The 22,962-nt window shown below is 42.7% G+C and overlaps 1 protein-coding gene and 1 pseudogene across 4 annotated transcripts in view; one reads left to right on the forward strand and one right to left on the reverse strand.

The window, feature by feature from the left end:
• Positions 1 to 22,962, reverse strand: part of PAMR1 (peptidase domain containing associated with muscle regeneration 1) — a 181,277-nt gene that overhangs the window by 5,980 nt on the left and 152,335 nt on the right. For 3 of the 4 annotated variants that reach the window (XM_081538104.1, XM_081538105.1, XM_081538103.1), the window contains 2 exons: positions 3,439 to 3,651; positions 558 to 624 (listed from right to left, as the gene is read on the reverse strand). In XM_081538104.1, coding sequence (XP_081394230.1) covers positions 558 to 624; positions 3,439 to 3,651 — 280 coding nt within the window. Of the gene's footprint in view, positions 1 to 557; positions 625 to 3,438; positions 3,663 to 21,616; positions 21,657 to 22,962 lie in introns of all 4 variants that reach the window. The other variant, XM_081538101.1, reaches the window with a different exon arrangement.
• On the forward strand, positions 7,771 to 8,400 carry LOC145525312 (nucleolar protein 56 pseudogene; annotated as a pseudogene).

The raw sequence follows: 22,962 nt of genomic DNA on the forward strand, positions 1-22,962 counted from the left end.
GCTTCCGAAGCTTGCCACCAGGGGTCCCCACCTCTATCTTTTCAGGAGAAAGACTAGGTGGGCCCCCCACTGCCCTGCCTCCATGGCCTCACATCCTTCACCAGGGGCTAGTCATTCATCTCTGGTTCCTAGCTCCACCAGGCTGCCTTATCTTATTGGTAACTACCAAGAATATCTTCCTAAGCCATAACTGACTGCATTTGGTAGGAATACCATCTTCCTAAAAACTGCATAATAAATACACAATCATTTTAAGAGGACTCAGGTATTAAAATCCAGCTCCTTAAAGGTCATCTGAAAGTCTGGCTTCCCACCAGCCATTGACTTTCCCACGATCCAGTGAAACCTGTACATCTTCCAACAGTTGCTACCTCTTGGCTAAAGGCAGCTAGCTAATAAGCCTCCATCTAACAAGTCCTTTTCTTTCCTGGCAAGTCAGCACGGAGTGTCCCTAAGAAACCTCAGACTGTCTTTGGCCAAACACAAGTAGGGAAAGGGGGGTGGAGAAAGGAATGTTCATTCGCCTTTAAAGCAGAGTTCAGGTGTTTCAACCTCACCTTGACTGAACCTGCACTGGAAGAACTTTCCGTCTCACCAGGTCTGAGATCTTTGGTTCTCGGCAGGCTAGAAAAAAAAAAAGATAAAGCTGCATAATCCCTTTCCATACTAACTGTTCACACCATGAATTCAGATTCATACCTGACCAGCCTCTCTGGACACCAGTGCATATTCCCCAGGCTCTCAGAGGTGAGACGTGTCAGCCAAGCATGAACAGCTCGCTTAGCAAAAGAGCATGCTGAGAGACTTCCCTGGTGGTCCAGTGGTGAAGGATCCACCTGCCAATGAAGGACAGCCAGGTCCGATCCCTCGTCCAGGAAGATCCCACATGCTGCAGGGCAACTAAGCCTGTGAGCCACAACTACTGAGTCCACGCTCTAGAGTCTGTACTCTGTAACAAGCGAAGCCACCCCAATGAGAAGCCCATGAGCGCAACTAAGACCCAGCACGGCCCAAAATAAATAAATGAATTTTTAAAACACAGAGCATGCTGAGTTTCATTTATTAATAAAATGGCAGCCCCCTTTGAAGAACCCAAGTAGAATAAACACGTCTGCAGACCTGCTCCACCCAGGTGATATGAAAGTGTGAAAGGATTAGTCGCTCAGTTGTGTCAGACTCTTTGTGACCCCATAGACTGTAGCCCACCAGGCTCTTCTGTCCATGGAATTCTCCAGGCAAGAATACTGGAGTGGGTTGCCATGCCCTCCTCCAGGGGATCTTCCCAACCCAGGGATCAAACCTGTGTCTCCTGCCTTGCAGGGCAGATTCTTTCCTGTCTGAGCCACCAGGGAAGCCCAGTGACATGCAGCAATAGTAGTTAAAGAAAAAGAAAGTGAAGTCGCTTAGTCATGTCTGACTCTTTGCGACTCCGTGGACTGTAGCCCTCCAGACTCTTCCATCCATGAGATTCTCCAAGCAAGAATACTGGAGTGGGTTACCATTTCCTTCTCCAGGGGATCTTCCCGACCCAGGGATCGAACCCAGGTCTCCTGCATTGCAGGCAGACGCTTTAACCTCTGAGCCATGAGTTCAGATCAATAGTAGTTAATAGATTGGAATTATCCATTCACATAAATAGTATTAGCAAATTAGATCAATATGGAATAAAAGCCAAGGACAAGGTTCTAAAATATAGCCCAAGATAGAAAATCACAAGGTTCTCATTTAAAACTGAACAGCAGTGTCAACCAACAGTAAGTCTTGAGCAACTGATTCCTCCAGGTCCTTTCTCTGCAATTAAGGCTTCTAATGATCCTTTGAGGGCAACTCAAAGCCTGGTTTAATTTTGTTGAAGTCCCTCTTTCTTCACAAGTGAAAAGGAATCCCTCCCATCACACTTTCCCAATCAAGCAGCCAACATTTGTCTAATTAGAAACCTAGGGAACTCTAGCTGTATTAATTTGTAATAGAAGGGTTGACAAAAAATCTCCAAGGACATAGGTAACACCATTTCCATAGCTAATGAAATCAAGAATCATAGTCTGTGCTGCTGGGGATGAAGGTCACTCCTGGCTGAAGTCTAAAGTCTTCCTTTCACAAACTTGTTCTTTCATTCCTTCTCCCATGATTCAGGTTGTTGACAAACACTCAGAAGGAAAAGTGGAGGACTGAAGCAATTATCTGGATAATCTAGGCCAAGGATATGCTTTTCTTTCTGGGAAACAGATAGATAGTTGTGTGTGTGTGTGTGTGTGTTACTCGCTCAGTCCTGCCACCGAAAAGAGAGCTGTTGTTGACCTGGAGCAACAAGTGAATTAACATGATAAGAAACTATGGGGCTTCCCTGGTGGCTCAGTGGTAAGGATCCGCCTGCCAATGCAGGAGACACGGGTTTGATTCCTGTTCCTGGAAGATCCACATACCATGGAGCAACCAAGCCTGTGTGCCGCAACTATTGATCCCAGAAACCTGTGCTCTTGAGCCTGGAAACCTCACCTACTGAGCCTACCCACCCTAGAGCCCGTCCTGCACAACAAGAGGAGCCACTGTGACAAAGAGCAGCCTCCACTCCCACAACCGGAGAAAAGCCTGCGCAGCAACGAAGACCCAGCACAGCCAAACGTAAATAACAAGTAGATAGATAAATAAAATGGCATATATATATATATATCAAAGAAACTATATATGCCTACTGTCATGGAGTCAGGTCCAAACTTCCTTATGCCATGTCCCATTTGTTCTGGTCACAAACTACTCTTTAAAATTTACCTCCCAGATTCCCCGATTGACTCATTTTTACTTACCATGATTCTTTCACTTCTGCCTATACCACTTTTTCTTTGTCTTCCAACTGGAATATCGTCCCACCTCCTCTCTATCTCGTAAATCCTTCCTGCTTCCCAGAGGGCCTCCAGTCCTCCCCGCTACAGGAGAACTGTAACTCTCCTTTGAACATTCCAGGGTTTATTGTCTTTTAAAGTTGCTTTTAAACATTCTAACATTTCAAACCTCCCTCCACACAGGCTGGCAGGGATGATGTGTCTATTGTGTCTTTTATGTCTTGCATTGATTTAATGTTGCACAGAGAGTAGATAAATGTAGCCATATAAATGCATAGTAATTGTTTCAGTTCTATCCTTGGGGTTACATATAAAAAAACTCAGCCTTGTCATCTCTCTAAACTGTTCTGATAACTACATCACTCTTCTTGATCACATCAAGACATGGTGATGAGGATAAACTGGTCCTTTGGCAGTCCAAAAAAGCAGCATATGTTTTATGGACTGTTTTCAAAATAAGAATAATATATGGTTTCAGTGAGAACGTAAAAGAGAACGGCAATTTTTTTACCAGGGCTTCAAAAACAGGTATGGGAGCTACCAAAATGTCCAGCAACTCCACTTATCTCTACAGACTTCAGAAATATTTGCCAGTTACCTTTTATGCAGATTGGCTGTTTTCCTGACCACTCTCCATTCTTCTGGCAAGTTCTCATCTCATTACCACTGAGAACATAGGAGCTGTTACAAAAGAAGGTCAGGACGGTGCCGATTTTTGCATAGCGCCCATGGATAAGCCCAGGGCCTCCCGTAATTTTCTTGTACCCATTGACTGGGCCCCCAGGGTCTGAGCAGTTTCTTTCTTCAAGGACTGAAAGTGAGAAGAAAAGGAGAGTCATTAAGAGTCTGAAGCATTCCATTTTAGGACTGAATCTTTTCACGTCTCATTGAATTAAAAATGCAGTGATATGGAGCCTGCTAACAATGGTACTCAAAGGAATTACCAAGAGAAAACGCATAACAGAAAAATGCATGCATTAGACATATCTCTTGTTTCAACAATTTATTCTTAAATTAAGAACTATTTCATACCATATATATATAAAAATTTGACACCACAACAGGCCCTCATGTAATCACATTCATTTGCTTCCCAAATTGTGAAAGCTGGACAGGCCTGGACAAAATAAACATTTTGTCTAGATTTTATGATCAGTATGCAAGGATTATTGGTTTTCAGTATTGTCATATCATCTCCTTCATTCCCTAAAACTTGGGCAATTAAACCAAACTATTCAGTTTCCTATTTTGTGTTGTACCCAGATAGTAGAATAGATTAAAAATGAGAGTACATTTACGAATTTAGATTTTCTATTTCATCTGCCAGAACATTGGGTGTGTTAAAAGTTGTAATTAAAAAACACTAGAGGCAATGTAAATTCAGAGATACAACAAATTTCTTTAATCTCCAAATAGAACTTTCCATCTAAACATTTAACAATACTCATTATAGGAGATCTCTATTCTCTCATTCAGGCTGCACAGCTACTTAGAGTAAAATTGGCATCAACAGCTATCCTGAGCACCGAACAGGATATTAGATATATCCTGGAAATATTCGATCAGCTAGACAACATATTTTTCTCAAATGGATTATGGTACAATACTGAATATTATTACTTGCCTAAGGATACAGAGTATGTCCCTTTAGAATTCAACCTTTAATGACTGAGTTTAGATACCAATCACTCTATCAGGCTCCCTAGTCTCTTTTTAATCATTTTTCTAAGATACGGCCTCATCCCTATAAAACAGGGGCTTCCCAGGGGGCTCAGTGGTAAAGAATCTGTCTGCCAATGCAGGAAACACAGGTTTGATCTCTCATCCGGGAAGATCCCCTGGAGCAGGAAATGGCCACCCACTCCATCATTCTTGCCTGAAAAATCCCATGGACAGAGGTGCCTGGCGAGGTAGCAAAGAGTCAGACACGACTGAGCACACCATAAAACAGTCTCCACACAACACAATTATGCACTGGACATTCTTTTCTTCCCTTAAGTGTCCCAGTTACCTTTCAAACAACTTACTTGCTTGCCTCCAGGGAAGAAACGAATATCCATTCATGTAACATTTCTACAATATTTCAGAACTAAAAATTAATAAATGTTCCTATGTGCAATTTGGCAAAGTTGCTAAAACTGGTCAAGCTCCTGGTCTGTCTATTCTAAGACTGCTCATAGCTCACATGACAGATGATCTCAATGACACTGTGTGCTTTGGACTATGCATTCTGAGCAATCTCCCTGGTGGTTGATGCCAAAGCCCCATTTTAAATGTCAAAAAGGGATCTCACCGAGTGAGTTGTTTAAAGATACCAAAATGGCATAGAGAAGGCACTGTACTTTTTGAAGCTTCAAGTGGACTCAGAAAAATCCCAGTGCTTATACTTCCAGGAATCCCTGGATGATATGGAACGAAGAGGCAGAAAGAGCCTTCCATATTGCTTCATTGACAGGGTCACCTTCTTATAGTACAGACTGATTCAACGCAGAATATGTAGGCCAGAAACAACCAGGAGGAGCCCACAGACTTCAATCATCTCAAAAACATATGTCGTAACTACAAGTTTTAGAGAATGGAATTCACAGTCAACATAAAAATCAGACAATGTCTCATAAAAATCCGTGTTACCAGCTTCTGAAAAAATTTAGCTCTGGAAACCCTGGGCCTATATTCTCACATGGCAAGAATCAGCTGGTGCGGGGAGGAGCTCTCTGCTTAGACAGGATCACGTTCTTGCCTTGGTCACAGTCCCCACCCACCAGCTGTCTGGTGCCGGTAGAGACTTCAGTCTGTGACCAGTTAGACTATCAAAGGGCTATGATTTGTGTAATTCAAGTGTAGTTCCTCATTCATTTTGAACTTTGCTTGCTAGAGATCACGGTCAAGAAAGACTGAGTGATACTTAAGACCTGTCCTGGAATATGGAAAGAAAATGAACTAGCCTCTAGCCATGTCAGCCTCAGTTAGAATACAAGAAATCACTTTTACTGTAAGCCTAATCATTGGATTTTTCTCCTCTTAGAAGTAAGTACCTTCACGGTCCATTAGGCTTCCACTTCGTGATCTCCTACATGCGAGATGGGTCCTATTTCTATTACATTTCATGTGGGTTTAACTGGCAGAAACCCTCGAGAGCTCTCAAGCCCTTCCAGGTAATAAAGCCTCATGACAATCCAGGTTCTTCATGTCATTGAAAAGGGTTTAAAGGAAGATTTAAAGGGCAACAGACTCAGGATATCTAAAGACATCTGCCCAAGGCAGAGGAATTCTGCTACATTTCTATAATTCTTAAATGCATATTCCTTTATAACACGCATGACATGTCTGAAATCAAGACACATGCCTACTTTTCTTGTAGGTCTACTTCTCTTTCATTTGGTTTTAAGTTATGCTCATGAAATATGACCAGGGTTGAGCAGGATGATGCTTCCAAGGGAAGGTTCAATGGAAGGTGAGACCATGTGGCTGAAATTCAAGAGAAATGTAGACGTTAGAAATAGATTCATAAAGGATTCAGATAATGCAGTTGTCTGACACGACTTAAAAATAAATAGACTGAAAATATTCAAGGAAATAAAATATAAAATTGAGGACTTTGGAAGAAAACTTTCACCTTAAAAAGTAAACCAAGGAGAAATCTAGAACACAAAAGTTATAGTGACATAAAGTAAAAAATTCAGTGGATGAGTTTAATAGCAAATCAGATACAACTGAAGGGTACCGACAAACTGAAAGATAACTTCAAAGAAAAGATTCAAGTGAAGCCTAAGAAACAAAAAGATGAAAAATGTACATAAAAATGTAAGAATATGGTGAGGTTAGTAAATACATATAACTGGCATCCCAGAAGAAAAGAGAGAGAATGGAGCAAAACCAATATGTAACGAGATAACAACTGAAATTTTTCTGGTGAAAGACATTGGCTTACAGATTTACAAGTTCCCAAGCCAGATAAGTATGAAGAAAATCCCACACAGACATAGCATATAAAGCTGTTCAAAATCAAAACCAAAGAAAGAAAATTTGAGCAGCCAAAGGGGGAAAAGGACTGGAAAGGCATACTTTAAAATAATTACAGTCATTATCTCTGGTTTGTAACACTGAGAATACTTCTTGCTTCTTTCTACTCTTTTTTTTCAAGTTTTATAATCAGAAAATGTAGCCATAAAATTTGTTTTTTACAATTTTGTTGTTGTCCTATTGCTATTATTTTTTAAAGTGTCAGGGAAATGGTTTGGGTATCCCCGCCTAAGCCTATAAATCTAGCATCAAGTCTTCATGCCTTTTTTGTATGTGTTCCCAGACCCCCTCTGCCCCCTGCAAATCTCTTTACCATCCTGCATAACCATAGTGTAATCCAATGTTCCATGAACTCAGATTTAAATGTTTTGTCACTAGACTCTGGTGGAAAAATAGTGGCCTCCAGGATCAGATAGCTATAAGTTCAAATATACAGGTATTCAACAAATGTCTATTTGTGGGTGGAAAAGATAAAGGCTAAAATGTACTCATTCTTCCACTTAATAAACTAGGGCCTGGGAAAATTAATCTTTCCAGGTCTTGTTTTCCTTGTCTATAAGGCAAGATAATAACACTTTTCTGGTTGGTCTGGTTTTGAGTAGCAATTTAAACTACACATAGTCTCTACTTCCCTTGTTTGCCTTTATTTACAAAGCATCCAACTGCCTTTAAAAATCAATTCCCCGATGGCCAGTCCTGGTGTCTGAGTGATTCCCTGGGCCCAGCAAAGGGACCAAGTTTCCAGAGCCTTGAAGACAAGGGGTAACACCCCAAAATACGGACTCATTTTCCACTCTACCTTCATTGGCCGAGCAGCTGCCAAGAACAAAGGTCGCATCTCCCGATACCTGGCAAACAAATGCAGTATTGCCTCACGAATCGATTGCTTCTCTGAGGTGCCCACCAGTGTTTTTGGGGAGAAGCTTCGAGAACAAGTTGAGGAGCGGCTGTCCTTCTATGAGACTGGAGAGATTCCCCGAAAGAATCTGGATGTCATGAAGGAGGCAATGGTTCAGGCAGAGGAAGCGGCTGCCGAGATTACTAGGAAGCTCGAGAAACAGGAGAAGAAACGCTTGAAGAAAGAAAAGGCTGGCTGCAATTGCCCTGGCTTCTTCAGAAAATAGCAGTGCCCCGGAGGAGTGTGAGGAGACAAGTGAAAGACCCAAAAAGAAGAAAAAGCAAAAACCCCAGGAGGCTCTTCAGGAGAATGGAATGGAAGACCCATCTGTCTCTTTTTCCAAACCCAAGAAAAAGAAATCTTTTTCCAAGGAAGAGCTAGTTAGTAGTGATCTTGAAGAGACAGCTGGTACTGGAAGTCTTCCCAAGAGGAAGAAATCTTTTCCCAAAGAAGAACCAGTTACTGACCCTGATGAATCAGAAAACAAGAGGGTCCCCAAGAAAAAGCGGAAATTGTCTTCCAAGGAGGAGCCACTCAGCAGTGGACCTGAAGAGGCTGCTGCCAGCAAGAGCAGCGGCTCCAAGAAAAAGAAAAAGCTCCGAAAGCTATCCCAGGAAAGTTAGAATGGACATCTTCCTAGTGGGGCATAACTTCCAGAGGTATTCCCCATCCCATCCCCTAGACCCAGTAAAATAAAAACAAATTCACAAGAAAAAAAAAAAAAAAAAAATCAATTCCCCAAATGCATACACCTTAAAGAAAAAATCCATAAAGGAATCTAATTATTGGACCTTTTCAAGTACAAAGCAATACTTTTTGGTCTCTTGGTAATGCAATGGGTTTCCAGATCTGGGTCCAATGTGTTGATTCAGACTTCCGGGTACCAAGCATGGTCTCTGTACATTTATCTATTTTAATCCTGTGTAATGAAGCCTTAAAATTATATTCTTACATCAAACATCTACTGGGCATTATTCGCTCTTCCCTCATTTATTTCCTGTACTTTTCAAAGCTGTACCTTCTCCTCTGATGCTTTTGAAGAGAATTCTAAGACTTCCTCATCTGTCCTTTTCTCTCCTGGTTTAGACCTCTACCTGTTGGGTTCATAGACCATCTGCATCTCATCAGAGCATCTCCCTAGGGTTAGATTTCAAAGCTATCTCTCTTTTCTCCCTGTGGGTTCTCTGTTTAGAAATCCCTGTATCTCCCCACTGAACAGACTCATGATTCTTTCCTATTTGATGTTTCAAGAGCTTTTGATTTCATTTCTCCTCGGTGGGGTGGATGTTTTCACACAAAGCCAAATGAGAATTTAAAACATCTGCATCACTGGTGTGAAGGAGCATCAAACTCCTGCTTTGCTAAGTAAAATATTCCATAATTAGTCATAAATAGCACCTTGTCCTGTTACTTTGAGGACTCAGCCTAGGGATATAAACACATTAAGTTTAGCATGCCTTTACATGCTACCTTGTGAGCAAAGGCAGTACTCAGGATGCACTTCTCTGCGACACCATTTCAGATACACATATTTAAAACGACCTTCTCTCCCTTGTCCTCTTTTGTTCTTCAGGACAGCAGTATTAGGCAGTTCACTGTGATATCACTTTACAGAGGAGATGCGACAGCTTTGCATGGCTCTTGTAGTGATCACTGATGGTGCCCCATTGAGGTCTCCTCTTATTCTTTTCCAAGCTCTGCTTCTATACATGCTATGCTGCTGAGAGCTGGCACCTGCCACCTTCACAGACTGGCCTTGGGCATGGGCACCATCTTGCCCATACGAAGAGCTAAAAAATGCCTAGGTCTTTGGCCCCTTCATGCTCACCGCAGGGCTGCCTGTAGGCAGTGACTGATGGGTGTGGAAGTACAAAAGCCCAGCTCCTGTTCTTCAAGGCGTGATTTATACTTCCCAGCGCCTTACAGGATGGGGCTGAGTCTGGTTTACACTTCCCAGCGCCCTACAGGATGGGGCTGAGTCTGGGAGTTCAGCTAAAATCACTCATGCTTGGTTGCTTCCTCTTTCCCATTTTCCTTCTGCCACGTCCTTGGTGGTTGATCCTGAGAGTACTCCCTTTAATAAACAGGTGGACCCAAATGTGGCTCAGCACCTGGTCTGGGGAGTTCTGCTGTTTTCTTAGCCCTGGGCATCTGAACCCTTCATGCCTCCCCATGGCGGCACTCCTGGGAGGGATGAGAAGCCCGAGAGGTGGTTACCTCAGCCCCCGGCATGGGGCTTATTTGGCTTTCCTCACTCCTAGGAGGTCTTGGGGAGGATGACTGGCAGGGCAACTAGAAAGGCCACATCTCATCAGAGGGTCTCCAGCCTCCACAGATATTCTCAGACTCCAGCATCCCACCCCCAAGCCCCATCAGCAGGGCTGTTTTGACCTGAAGGGAACAGGAGCTTTAAGACATGGATTTCCCCAAGCTGAACAGTATGGACCCAAAATACACCATCCAAGGATTCTCCCTACTGATTTGCTGCTGTCTGTGTAAAGCCAGGGAACTTTTGCAACCTTGCAGTACAGAGATGGCCCCAGCAACGACTGAACTTCCCATAGGCCAGAACTGTGGGTCTTAGAGTTGGACCTAAGTTGATTTAAAGCACATAAAGTTATATCTTTTTCTCCCCTGATTGGTCCACTAAGATGCATACTCAGTATAAGGTATAATAGCTACAGTGACCAGGTCCAGAAGGTTTTATGGACCATGACCATAAAAAATGGACATGATGATAGAGACATAAAGAAGTATATTAGGATACTGTAGAGACATTATAAGGAGAAGTAGCTTTTTGGTGCACACAAATAAAACCATCTTCTTTGTGCCCTCTGGTCAGATCAACTACACTGACTATAACAAAAGGAAGTTCACACTCTTCATCCCTAATTTAGGGAGAGGGTTCATTTCCCATCACCCTAATGATCACAAAATTCAGAGGACAGATCCAGCTGTGGCAAGAAAGCAGACCGCTTGTTCCATTATATCACTCTCCACCAATATATCCTTGCTTGTAAAATACCTTTTTATGAATGAATCTAGAATTTCAATGTGATACACCAGATTCACGAGTATTCATCTTTTCCTTTCTTCTCAAAGCTGTAAGTTCAAATCTGGAGACAACACATAGAAAAAAGCCCCTAGGAACAAAAGAATTCAACCACCACTTTTCTTTCTGGAAGCCCAGTGTGCCTTTCTGTAAAGGCTTGTGAAGTGCTGTTGACTGTTGGTATCACTGATGACTTTTCTTACATCCTCTATTTAATGAGTGCCTCCTCTGTGCCCAGAGGAAATCAGGTATTGGCAGATGTGCTTCTGTAACTTTAACACGGAAATTTTTCATTTAAACCCAGATAACCCAAGGCCCTCCCCTGCTTTATTAAAATAAGTGCTTACGTAAGCACTTATTTAAAAATGGTTTGAGGCCTTCCAAAGACTTAACCCCCAAGTCTTCAGGGGAATGGAGACACACATATATAATTTTTTTCATCAGCACCATTTCATCCTAAATGACTAGTGTCTAACTCTGCTTATAAAATTATATCAGAACATAGGAACGTCTAACCAAAGAATAAAGTAAAGGCAATCACTGGGGCCTTAAATAATTTAAAGAGATGTAAGAGTGTCTCAGAAAATACTAGCCAACCACAGCAATTGATGGTAGTCTGAGTTGCACCAAAGATTCCATCAGGTACGATTAACTGTGTTAATACAACTCACTTAGCCTTTGTGTTGCCTGAAAGATAACCTCTTAATCTACAGGCAGAAAACTGGGTGCATAGGAGCCAGGTTCTATTTTAGAAGCTCATGCTAAGAATAATCATTTGGGATTTGTTGGAATCTATTTTATCACATGTGTGTTCTCCTTGTGATACTGGACAGATGTGTTGACACAGGGATTACCATTTAACCAGGGCACATGTTACAGTTAATGCAGTGAGACCAGTTGAATAAGGGCACAATTAGGAAAAAGGACACAATTAGCACAGGCCCAGTGATGCTTCCTTACGATGGGAGCAGCCACTTTCTAACACGTGTCTGAAAAATGGTAGATGGCAGAGGATGACCAAATCCTTCAGATTTTAAGTCCTCTGGGAGACATTATAGGCTCTCTCTAGAAACATTACCGGCATCTCCACTCACTTGTACCACCCCATCTCACAAAGGACTGGGCTGGCCCTTTCACACCAAGAACAATGTGTGTGTGAGAGAGAAAGAGACAAAGAAAAGAGAGAGAGATCAATTCTTGTATCTAACATTGTATCTTTTTAAACCAATAATACAATCATACTTTGAGCATCCTTTAGACAATGCAATCCTGAAATATATGTTACTTAGCATTGATCAAAGGCTTACCCAATATTTTAAAGAAACAACCAAATGGTGATCTAGCTGACTTGAGCTCTATAACTGTATTAAGTTAGCTCCTCAGAGAAATGTCTTCACAAAGTATTTTAGGTTGGGTTCTTCTAGAAGCAGGCTAGGAGAGACAGGTTTGAGTGTAAGTAGCTTATGTAGGTGGTGATCCCAGGAAGGGCCAAAAGTAGTGTGGGGAAGTAAGACACAGAAGTTTGCATTATTAAGAAAGTTACTACTGGGGACAATGGAGTTTCAATGCCATTGGGAAACTCTGGGAGACAGTGTAGGCTATGCCTCAGAGGCATACTACCCAGAGAGCAATGAATATTAGTTATTACCCACAGACCACCATCAACCATTTGTTGAAGGATGATGAGATGAACATTAATTCCTCAGCACTCCAGTCTTTGCTCATATATGAGTCAATGGACTCTGAGAGCCAGAGAAAGCCCTTAGGCAGAGCTGCAGAAGCCTGGGGCTGGAGGTCAGTGGGTCAACAGTATTGGTGTTAGCATAATAAAGTCTAGCTACTTTTTTTTTTTTCCCCAGGAAGGTGGAAGAATCCAGTTTTTATACGTGTTTGGTATGCTGCTGCTGCTAAGTCGGGTCAGTCGTGTCCGACTCTGTGCGACCCCATAGACGGCAGCCCACAGGGCTCCCCTGTCCCTGGGATTCTCCAGGCAAGAATACTGGAGTGGGTTGCCATTTCCTTCTCCAATGCATGAAAGTGAAAAGTGAAAGTGAAGTTGCTCAGTCGTGTCCGACTCTTAGCGACCCCATGGACTGCAGCCTACCAGGCTCCTCCATCCATGGGATTTTCCAGGCAAGAGTACTGGAGTGGATTGCCAGTGCCTTCTCTGATGTTTGGTATAAAAAAGGTTAAATTTCTGTTATTTACAAAGCTGAAGTGAAAAACATTTCTCCAGCACCCACCTTTAGATAAGCAGAGGGAAGAATTAGGAATTAAAATAACACAAACAATATTTGCATCTGCAAATGAACTTGTATTTGCTTTCTGTTAATACACAATGAGAGCCATGCCAGTGAAGGCCTTTCTCCTTTTGCCTTTGCTGCCAAGAAACTCAGAATCACAGACTTTCTGAGGATGATCATTTCATCTGATGCAAATGTTGAACTTACTCTCTCCTCCCATATAGTGTCCTCCTTCGCTTGTTCTTGTCCCGCTTCTAAACTCTTTTACTGTAATCATATACCCTGTGAGTGTGTGTGCTCAGTCACTCAGTTGTGTCCGACACTTTGCGGCCCCATGGACTATAGCCCTTCCGGTTCCTCTGTCCATGGGATTCTCCAGGCAAGAACACTTGAGTGGTTTGCCATTTTCATCTTCCAGGAGATCTTCCCACCCAGGGATCGAACCCGCGTCTCTTGCATCTCCTGCATTGGCAAGCAGATTCTTTACCACTAGCGCCACCTGGGGAGCTGATGGCTTACAAAAATGGTTTGATGTGTTTGGCAAAACTGCACCTAAAAAATCATACATTTCTTTTCTCAAATTTTATGTTAATGATACATTTAGGGTAATGAGAGAGCCACCTGAGCAAAACACTAAGGGGACCACTCTGTCTCTTTAACAGGAACTGTTAGAGCTATAAGAGTATTTTGAGAGTTCCAGCAAGGGACACAGATCCAAAGTCAACAACATTCAGGACTCCATTATCTAGCTGGCAGTGTGAGCTGGGGTGTTAGCCTCAACTCTTCAAATACTCTGCTATCCACCCGTTATCATTTGTCGCCAAATTCAAAGGAACAATTTGTGACAATTTCAGTTCTGTTTGGAAAAGGCATTAACTTTCTTTTTTTTTTCTTAATATATATATTTTATTGAAGTACAGTTGACTTATAATGTTTCAGGTGCACAGCAAGGTAACTCAGTCATACATATACAATATTTTATTTTTAAATTATTTTCCATTATAGGTTATTACAAGATACTAACTAGAGTTCCCTGTGTTATACAGTAAACTTTTGCTGCTTATTGCATATCTTTTTTAATTAATCTAGCGTTCTATTTGTACTAAGTCAAACAAGTGGAATCAAAATGTCACAAATTTTTTAGTTGGGCAAAAATTCATGTTTTCTAAAATATATACATTATTCATATATAAGGCATTAACTTTCTCACTGGGCCTTCATTCATCCTGGAAACCTGACTTAATATGAGACCAACACCCAGACAGCCTTCGGACAGGCTTGAATCCCTTTCTCATTTCTTCCTGTTCAGCTTGTATCTGAGTCTGGTGCCTCTGGACCTAACATCTTTTACCTTCAAAATGTCTTCCCCAACCAGGAACAATGACACCAACTGGTGATATAACTCCTCCACTGAAAACCCTTTTTATCCCTGTCCAGCTGATGGAACTCTGCCCCCTGATGTTTTCCAGCCTTCTGAGGTTGTGAATGAGACAGTCCCCATGTGAAATTATACTTGGACTGCACACACTGCTATTTGTTCATCTGGCAGCAATTTGGAGGCTGAGGCTTACAATTAGCTACTTGATTTTAATCAGTATTGTCCTTGGCTCCTGGTACACTGTGTCTTTCGGATACCACTTTTCTGGTGTTTAGATGGCCTATTTCATTAGACAGCTGAAACTCCCTGTGACTAAGAGACGGGTCCGCTTCAAAACATCCTCAGAAAGTCCTGGTCACTTTGCTTTTGTTCAAAATCAACATCCTCATTCGGGAGAGGTGATGGGTAACTTATGTAACTATAGAAACTTAGTTGTCTTCTACCTGGCGGACGTGCTCAGTAAGTCTTCTTAGGGCTCCCACAAATCTCAGAATGTTTCTGAGTCAGTTCCAGGGGATGGGGCTGGACGGGTAGGTAATAACTCTAAACTACTAGGGGAAATGTCCCCCAGCAGCATTCATTGCCAACTTTTCAAATGTAAAGTATGTTCACAATGAAAATGGCCCAAACAAGGCAATTCTGTTTAGCCTTGGGGATGAAGAGGATGACCTTACAGAGGAGTCCTGAGCTTCAGAGGACATGTGACTACTGAGATCCTGCCCACTTAATAACTCTCATCATCACCGTCACCATTATTACCAAACACCTTTCTAGAAGAAATAGTATCTGGGACATGCATGGCATGACCACTCTTCCGTGTGCCAGAAAAAGGCTAAAACTGGAACTGTTGTACAGTTCTGCCAAATGAAGCAGGAAAATATACCAAAGAGCCCTGCCTTACCTTACCAGTGCCTGGTGCCTAACAGACACTCAAAAATGTCTGGCTGGATGAATCTGCAAAGTGGGCAGGATCACAGTACCTACCCCAGGGGGATGTCGTGACAATTAAATGAGACAGTGTCACATAGAGCACAGAGCTTGGTCTATATTGAGGATGCAGAGAATAACTATCATTGTAGTTTTTAATACTTGGATATCAATAAACATGCCTGTGTTTTGCAGAAAAGAAGCTTTCATCTTCTGAAGCAGGGTGGGGGACAGGTGGTGAATGCCCCACAAGGCAGGAGTTTTTGAGGAAAATGGGAACACTGTAGCCTTTGTCAAATGGCTGGAGTCGGTCTCGGGGTCTGCAATAGCAGGTAAGTTTGCTTCCATCAGAAGGTAATTCAGCTTTGCTCTCAAGTTCTTCTATTCTTCTTATCTTCCCACCACTTCCCTCCATGGGCATATAGTCCATCCCAGCTCTAACGAGTTACCTCTTAACCCAAAACCAAAATAAATCCTACCTCTGCATGAAGTCCTGCCTCAGGGAACTTGTCCGTCAAAGCAAAAGCCAAGAGGGTCCCCACAAGGAGCAGGCAAGTGGAAGCAAAGTCTTAGTAAAACAGTGGTGAACCTGGCCCATTTCACACTGATGAGCACTCTGTCCCAAGCTCTCGGAGTCAGTCAGGCTAAAGAGCTGTTTGTGAGGCTTGATCTGTCCTCTTATTATTTGGCTAGAATGCCATCCATCACTAAAACAATTGCTGACCAGCAAAATGCACCCCGTGTATACCAATCCTAATCATCTTACTCTGAATAAGAAGAGGCAATGCCTTGATTAAAAGGCCACAGATTCATGGAGCCCAGCAGAGTTAAGGCTAACATGTCATTTGGTCTATGCAGACTCAGATTTACCTAACAAAAAATGATTCAAATGATAAGGAAAATTTTCCCCTGAATTATAAAAGCAAGTAAATATTAGATAGTTTTGAAAGGGCAGCTTCTACTGTGTTCAGTGACCACTTTGGCTTTCCAGATCTAAATCCAAATGAGACAGCATCCCTCCAAACACGCTAAGAAGGGTGGCAGAGATTCACCTTCATGTTAGCAGATGGGAGGCTCAGGTATAGGAAGTATAAGAAGAAAGCAGACTACTAGCTAAGCATCCTCCCAGGGCTTCTTGCATCTCTGAAGGCTCTGGGTTACCGAGTGCTGGTGGGTAATAACAGTGGATCCCCAGGAACTGCTTTTTTTATGAAGTTTTCCTTATACCCCTCATGTCCTCTCCAGCCAGACCGTGAATTCTCTTTTCTGCCCTGTTGCTCTAATTTAATAAGCAAGGGATGTTCTGGAGTCTTGGTCTCCTGTATAACCACAGGGGACTGACATAGAGTCCACTTCATGTTAACGAGTGACCATTAAAAAAGAACCATGAGAAACAGGGAGGCTGACCAGGTAACATGATGCTTGGGGCAACCTGCCCCGGAGTTTCCCAATCCAGTCCCCACTGCTATTACTCCACTTATCATCTCCAACAGCCCCCTATCCTGGCTGTTCTGGCTACAGAGACTCCCCATCCATCATGCCACTGCGCACTCTACTCCTGGGATCCAGGGTTTCTTTATGACAATGGCATTGGCAGTATCTACCTGTCCTTTAAAATCCAATCTTTCTTGCCTGGATGCTGGTGTAACGGTAGCAGGCCTTAGCATCTGGCAATGATTCAGGAGCAACAGTTCACAGAGAAAACTCAGAAACTCTTGGGAGCATTTTCTTAAACCTTGAGAGTCTGAGAAAGGTTTGTCATGATCATCTAGTTTGCAGAAACGAGTGCTGATGCCCTAACCACTTAGCTAGAACATCCCTGCTTTCTGCCAAACTTTTAAATGGCTACATGGGCCCAGAAGTAGTAATAAGAATAACTGCTTCTATTAAATTCAGTATAATTCTATCACTATCTATATCAATACACAAGTACCTTAAATGGATCATCTCATTCCCTTCCTGCCATCACCCCTAAGAAGAACTTGATAAGATTTTCCTGGAATTTATAAGTGGGGAAACTGAGACTCCTAAGAGGTAAATTACTTGCTCAAGATTTACCAGGTTGGTAAATTGCAGATTTAGAACCAAACCAAAGTCTTTCTGAACAGAGTCCAAGCTCTCCACCCCCAAATTGTGTCATCTCAGTGTGGACAAAGGTATTCTTACCCGTCTTCTACATGTTAAGGATGAAACAGACCTTTAGAACTCTAAAGAAGCCAGTACAAAATTCCATTTTTACAATGCCTCCCCTAAGAGATCTTAGAACAATATGCATTAATTCCAGCAAGTCTGCAGCACATTATTTACCTGTGATGGGAGAGGTGACTGTGACCCACAGGGGGTCTCAGCACATTCATCACTATTAAGGTCTCCCGGAAAACCCCAAAGTTCCCAGTCACTAATTTTGATGAGAAACACGGGCTGGCCCTTTGAAGCTGAAGTATAAAGTGTGCCTCTTATCCTAGGCTCTTTTCTTCCCAGTCCTTGGGACAGGCTAGTGGGAAACCTTCTGACGCCCCAGAACCCCAATGAATCCAGAGACACCATTTTTCTTTAATTGGTGGAAGCCGATTTGTGTTGTTCAAAGGCGCGTCTGAGCCCGCAGGGTGAGCATTGTGCCCCAAGATTTAGCCCATTTCATCGCCCTTCATTAGGATGCAGGGGGGAGACCTCGGCACCGTCAACTGGGCCAGAGGAACAAAGGCAATATGGAAACTGGAGCGGGCAGTGAACCCCTCGCTCTCCACTTTTTCAAAACAAGATTCCGACCATTTACTCGAGAACTTACTTTGTCCTTCTGTTCCATACAAAGAAACAGGAAACTTCAGAGGGAAAAAAAAGGGGCTCCAGTTTCTTACATGGTGGCCCAGGGAGGTTGAGGTTGCAGAGGGTGCTGGCAGGAGGTTAGCTTGGCCCCAGAGCTAAGGAGGGGCCACTCCCCTGTGTTTGTTCTCTGAGGAGGTCATCTGGGAGCAGGAGAAGGTGGTTCTTCCTTGGAAAACAATTTGAGGAGAAGGCAGGGTTGCAGTCAGTGAAGACTACCCTCAGGGCTCTTGCACCCTCTCGCTGACCCAACAGGAAACTGTGTTGATTGTATCTTCTTGTTCACCTTGCTTGCTTGTTTACTCATGAAGTCGTGTCCAAGTCTTGTCCAAGTCTTTCATGACCCCATGGATTGTATAGTCCACCCGGCTCCTCTGTCCATGGGATTTCCCAGGCAAGAATGTTGCAGTGGGTTGCCATTTTCTTCTCCAGGTTGTTTATCTACTACCCCACAAAATCTGAAGAAAACATCTCCCCTCAGACTCAAAGAATTCCTTTGAAAATAAATCCATTTCCAACTTGACAAGGATAGACCGAGCTGCTGACATGCATATTCTAATTCTTATTTTGAGGACTTGCGTTTATAATGGTTTGTCTTGTAAGCTGGTAAAGTGACTTTTTTGGTGACCACTTTGGCAACAGCTCTCCAAAGTTTAAATACAGGTAACCTTTGGACTAACAGTTCAACATCTAGGAATTTATTTTACAAAATACCTTTGCATGTGAACAAAGAAACATGTGAAGCTATGCATCTCAGCCTTTTTCATAATAGTCCATCTTAAGCGATGGAATGATTACACGATTGGATAGACATTCATACAATGGAGTCCTCCAGCAATCATTTTTTCTCCCAAGAGGGAGACCAACATGGACTGACCTGGGAAAATGTCTATGATACAAACACTGAAAGCAAAAAGTTGAAAAATTGTATGTATGCTTTAAATTCACTTTTGCCTAAAACTGGGTTTCTCAGTCTTGGCACTGAGACTGGTACTGACCCGTGGGCCAGACAGCTGTTTGTTGTGGGGCTGTCCTGTGTATCTTAGGGTGTTTTGCAGCATCCCTGGCCTCTACCCACCAAATCCCAGTGGCACCTTCCCCTCCTGCTATTACAACAACCAACAAAGTTTCCAGTTTCCAAAAGTCCCCTGGGGTAGGAGCAGGGGAAAAAATCACCCCCAGATGAGAACCACTGGTTTAAAGTAATGACATATAGACAACCGAGGTTTGCACACCTTAGAAAAAAGTTGAGAGGGATCCTCATCAAGTTGCTAACCCTGGGAACCAGGATTGGCCAGGGAAAATAATGTTCTTTTTATTTTATACACCTCTGTACTGGTTGATTATTTTTACAAGTCTATATTCTTCTGTAATTAAGTAGAAAATCTATTTCAATTCTATTCCCACTCACAGACATAGACACACACAAAGAAAATAGAGAGAATAATTCTTATCAAGAGACAGTTAATCGGGACTTTCTAGGGAAGAGAGATAGGTGGGTCTTACCTGGGAAGGGAAGTCCTCTGAGAGGACTTGATAATCAGACAGGATGCTAACCAGAGGTCATCAATCCACCATCTGCAGTCTCACCAAGGCAGGTGGTGAGAATGGTGTCTGAGAGATTGTAAACAAGGTGGGAAGTGTGGAATTCTGGACTCTGGTCTTGAATTTGACCAATTTAGTGTCTTGAACCCTGTACTTTAAATCCTTCATTTGCTTAAAGGATCATCTACCTTCCCACAAAACCTTTAGGAGAGCAGCACATTAAAGCATCATCCACGAAATGATTTCCCCTCATCAGACTTGGTGCTACATAAAAGATGGAATTCTCATTAATATTTGTTTTGCTGCTTTAAAAGTCATTTTTAAAAAACATATGCCCAGTCCAATTTGGGTATTTTAGAATTTAGAGTATCCTAGAATGCTTCAGTTTCTTATTAATTTTGAAAGAATTTCCTCCAAGGAGGTATTTTCAGCTTTTTGATATACCTATGATAAATTTTTTTTTTTTTTGGTTTTTCTGGAAAAATGGTTAAAGTTTGTTCAGAAATTACAAAGTAAACTGCTATAGATAATTGTGATGATTCCCTCATTGAGTTAGTTGGAATTCATGGTGAATTTCCTAAGATGGAAAAACCTAAATCTTATGGAAAATAATCAAACATTTGGTCCCCCAAGGCTTCCCTGGTGGCTCAATGGTTAAAAAAAAAAAAAAAAAAATCAGTGCACTGCAGGAGACATGGGTTTGATCCCTAGGTCAGGAAGATCTCCTGGAGAAGGAAATGGCTACCCACTCCAGTATTGTCTGGGAAATCCCACAGACAGAGAAGCCTAGTGGGCTACAGTCCATGGTATCCCAGGAGTCAGACATGACTTAGGGATTAAACCACCACCACCACATTGCTGCCAACAAATGGCTTATCAGATATCCACCACCAATATCTTCCCCCAGTCTCAACTACAGAAGAATAAGAGAATTATGGTTTTTGAACAACGTTTTAAAAAGTAGCTAGAAAGAATTCTCTTGTCCATCTACGCTGATGTTTTGAAACCAAAAGTGACTTGAGACCAAAAGTGATTTGAGATAGTTCATGAATCAAGTTATGAATCAGTTCATAACGACATAGTTTACACTCTTTTTCATCATGTTTATTTGTTTTGTTCTTTTTTTTTTTTCTGGATAGAGTAATAATGCCTAGAAGTCCATTTTTCGCTCAAAAGCTACTCATAAATATTTTAGTCAAAACTTTTGGACCAATTTCCTTCCCGCTGCTCCACTCCCCTTCCCCAGTTTGACTCAGCTTCTTACAGGTATTTTGACTAATTTGGTAATGTTTTACTTTTCTCCAATTTCGCCTTTGTTAATCAAATCCCTAACACAGTAAAGTTCTTTTGTCAAGAATTTAGGGCTTCCTTTTTTTGTCCCCCCTCTGCATCTAAAGGGTAGCACTCATGATCTGCCCTTGTCAAGACTCCAGACTCACTCTATCTACAAATTCTTGAAACAAAGGGAAAGCAACACTTCTTTTCTCTGCCTTGTATGCCTCACAGAGAATTTGAACGAGACAAGAACCACAAAGCAGAACATAATTTTCTAAGGAGCCGGCATAATCACACTAGGTCAGCTATGACACCCAAAGCAACGGGTGTTTTAAGTAGAATGAAATGTACACTCAAAGACACACTACCGACACTGGCTTCAGTCTGTGTTGTTTGCAAGGAAAATTCATGAAATTAACTGAAAATGCATGAACTTTACAGAATGCTGTCAAACCAGGTCTCTTATATTTAGATGACCGCAAAGTAACCTGAGCATCCCAATTAGAAGTGACAGCAGCAGAGGCTGCTGGGGCTCTGTCCTTGGATGCCCCTTACCTCCCCTCCCCCACCCAATCTACTCTCTTTTACTTCCAATGGCCTGCACCAACCAGCTTCTCCACTGCTCGAGCCTTACTGGAACCACCCTGGCACACTCACAGAAAGTTAAGCATGTCCCACTTGCCCAAGGCAGTCCTTATCCAATCACCAATCGCACATGGGATATGAAAGCCCAGCTGCCTTGCGTTACAGCCAGGACACACTCTGAGATGTACTTTCCATTCCAGATTCCACTGCCTGTTAACACTCAGGCTGGGATTTTGCCCGAAATCACGCCTTTGCTTGGCTTCCTTCCCTTCCGGTCCAGCTCCCCACTCCCTTACCAGCTTCTCCTGGGGGACGTGTCCTTAACACGTCATCTGTACACACGTTCCCATGTCAAGATCTGCTTTGGGGGAACCCTCCCTAGGTCATTAGCTGCCCTCCTTTGCTTTTTCCCAAATGTTGACTCCTTCTGTTCTTCTGCTCATTTTATCCATGTGACAGCTGCAGCGTGGGACACCTGTTTTAGGTCTCAAACTTCCTTTAGGACCCCTTGTCATACATAGACAGAATCTTGATTACCAAAGACCCTTGATCGTTGATTTCTGGTCATAGTGTTTAAGTTCCTCTCTGCCAATGGCACAGTCCCGGGCACCAAGCCACTGGGCTGGGTGCTACCTGATGCTGCCATATACATTGGCCTGTTTGTACCCTTTCCAAGGGCATGGATTTGCCATATCAGATACATGCTCTAGTTTCTCTCCTCCGGCAAAAGCTTGAGTCCAATAGCACAGAAGAGTCATGTTCTGCCTTTCGAAAACATGAATAAGAAACTCTGCTTTGGAGTAAGTCATTTGAGTTTATTTCCTCTTATTTCTGCTGTTTGATTGACCCCAGGTTACTGACGACGACTGTAACCGAGCAGGACCCTTTGGGTTCTTCCCGGCACAGACCCCTCTCCCACATTTGCTGCTGGAGCTCCTCTCTGAAGTATCTAGATAATAGTATCTGATGCACATTTCCTGAGTTGTTTTATAGATGCTAAAATCACCACCAAATGAACGAAACTTGATGATCATGGGCATGTGCCCCCAGACCTACTGGCACCTAAGGATTGACAATGTTAACCCCTCTGACCCTAACCCTGTTACTGCACCATCAGCCAATCAGAGAATTATGCACAAGCTGATTTCATGCCCTGCAACCTCCCTCTTTCACCTGGACTTTAAAAATGTTTTGCTGAAACCCTTCAGGGAGTGGATCCAAATTTGGTTTGGTAATACTACTATGGTTCGGCTTTTGACTTCTGTCTGGAAGAACTGGAGAGAGTGGGTGACCCAACGGGACAGCCAGGATATGGCTCAGGCAGGAGATGGTGGGAACTCGAGTGGCAAGGGTGGAAGGGGAACCATCCTAGA

This window comes from Giraffa tippelskirchi, chromosome 11, assembly GCF_054371585.1.
Source record: "Giraffa tippelskirchi isolate mGirTip1 chromosome 11, T2T-mGirTip1v1.2.pri, whole genome shotgun sequence".
Taxonomy (NCBI): Eukaryota; Metazoa; Chordata; class Mammalia; order Artiodactyla; family Giraffidae; genus Giraffa; species Giraffa tippelskirchi.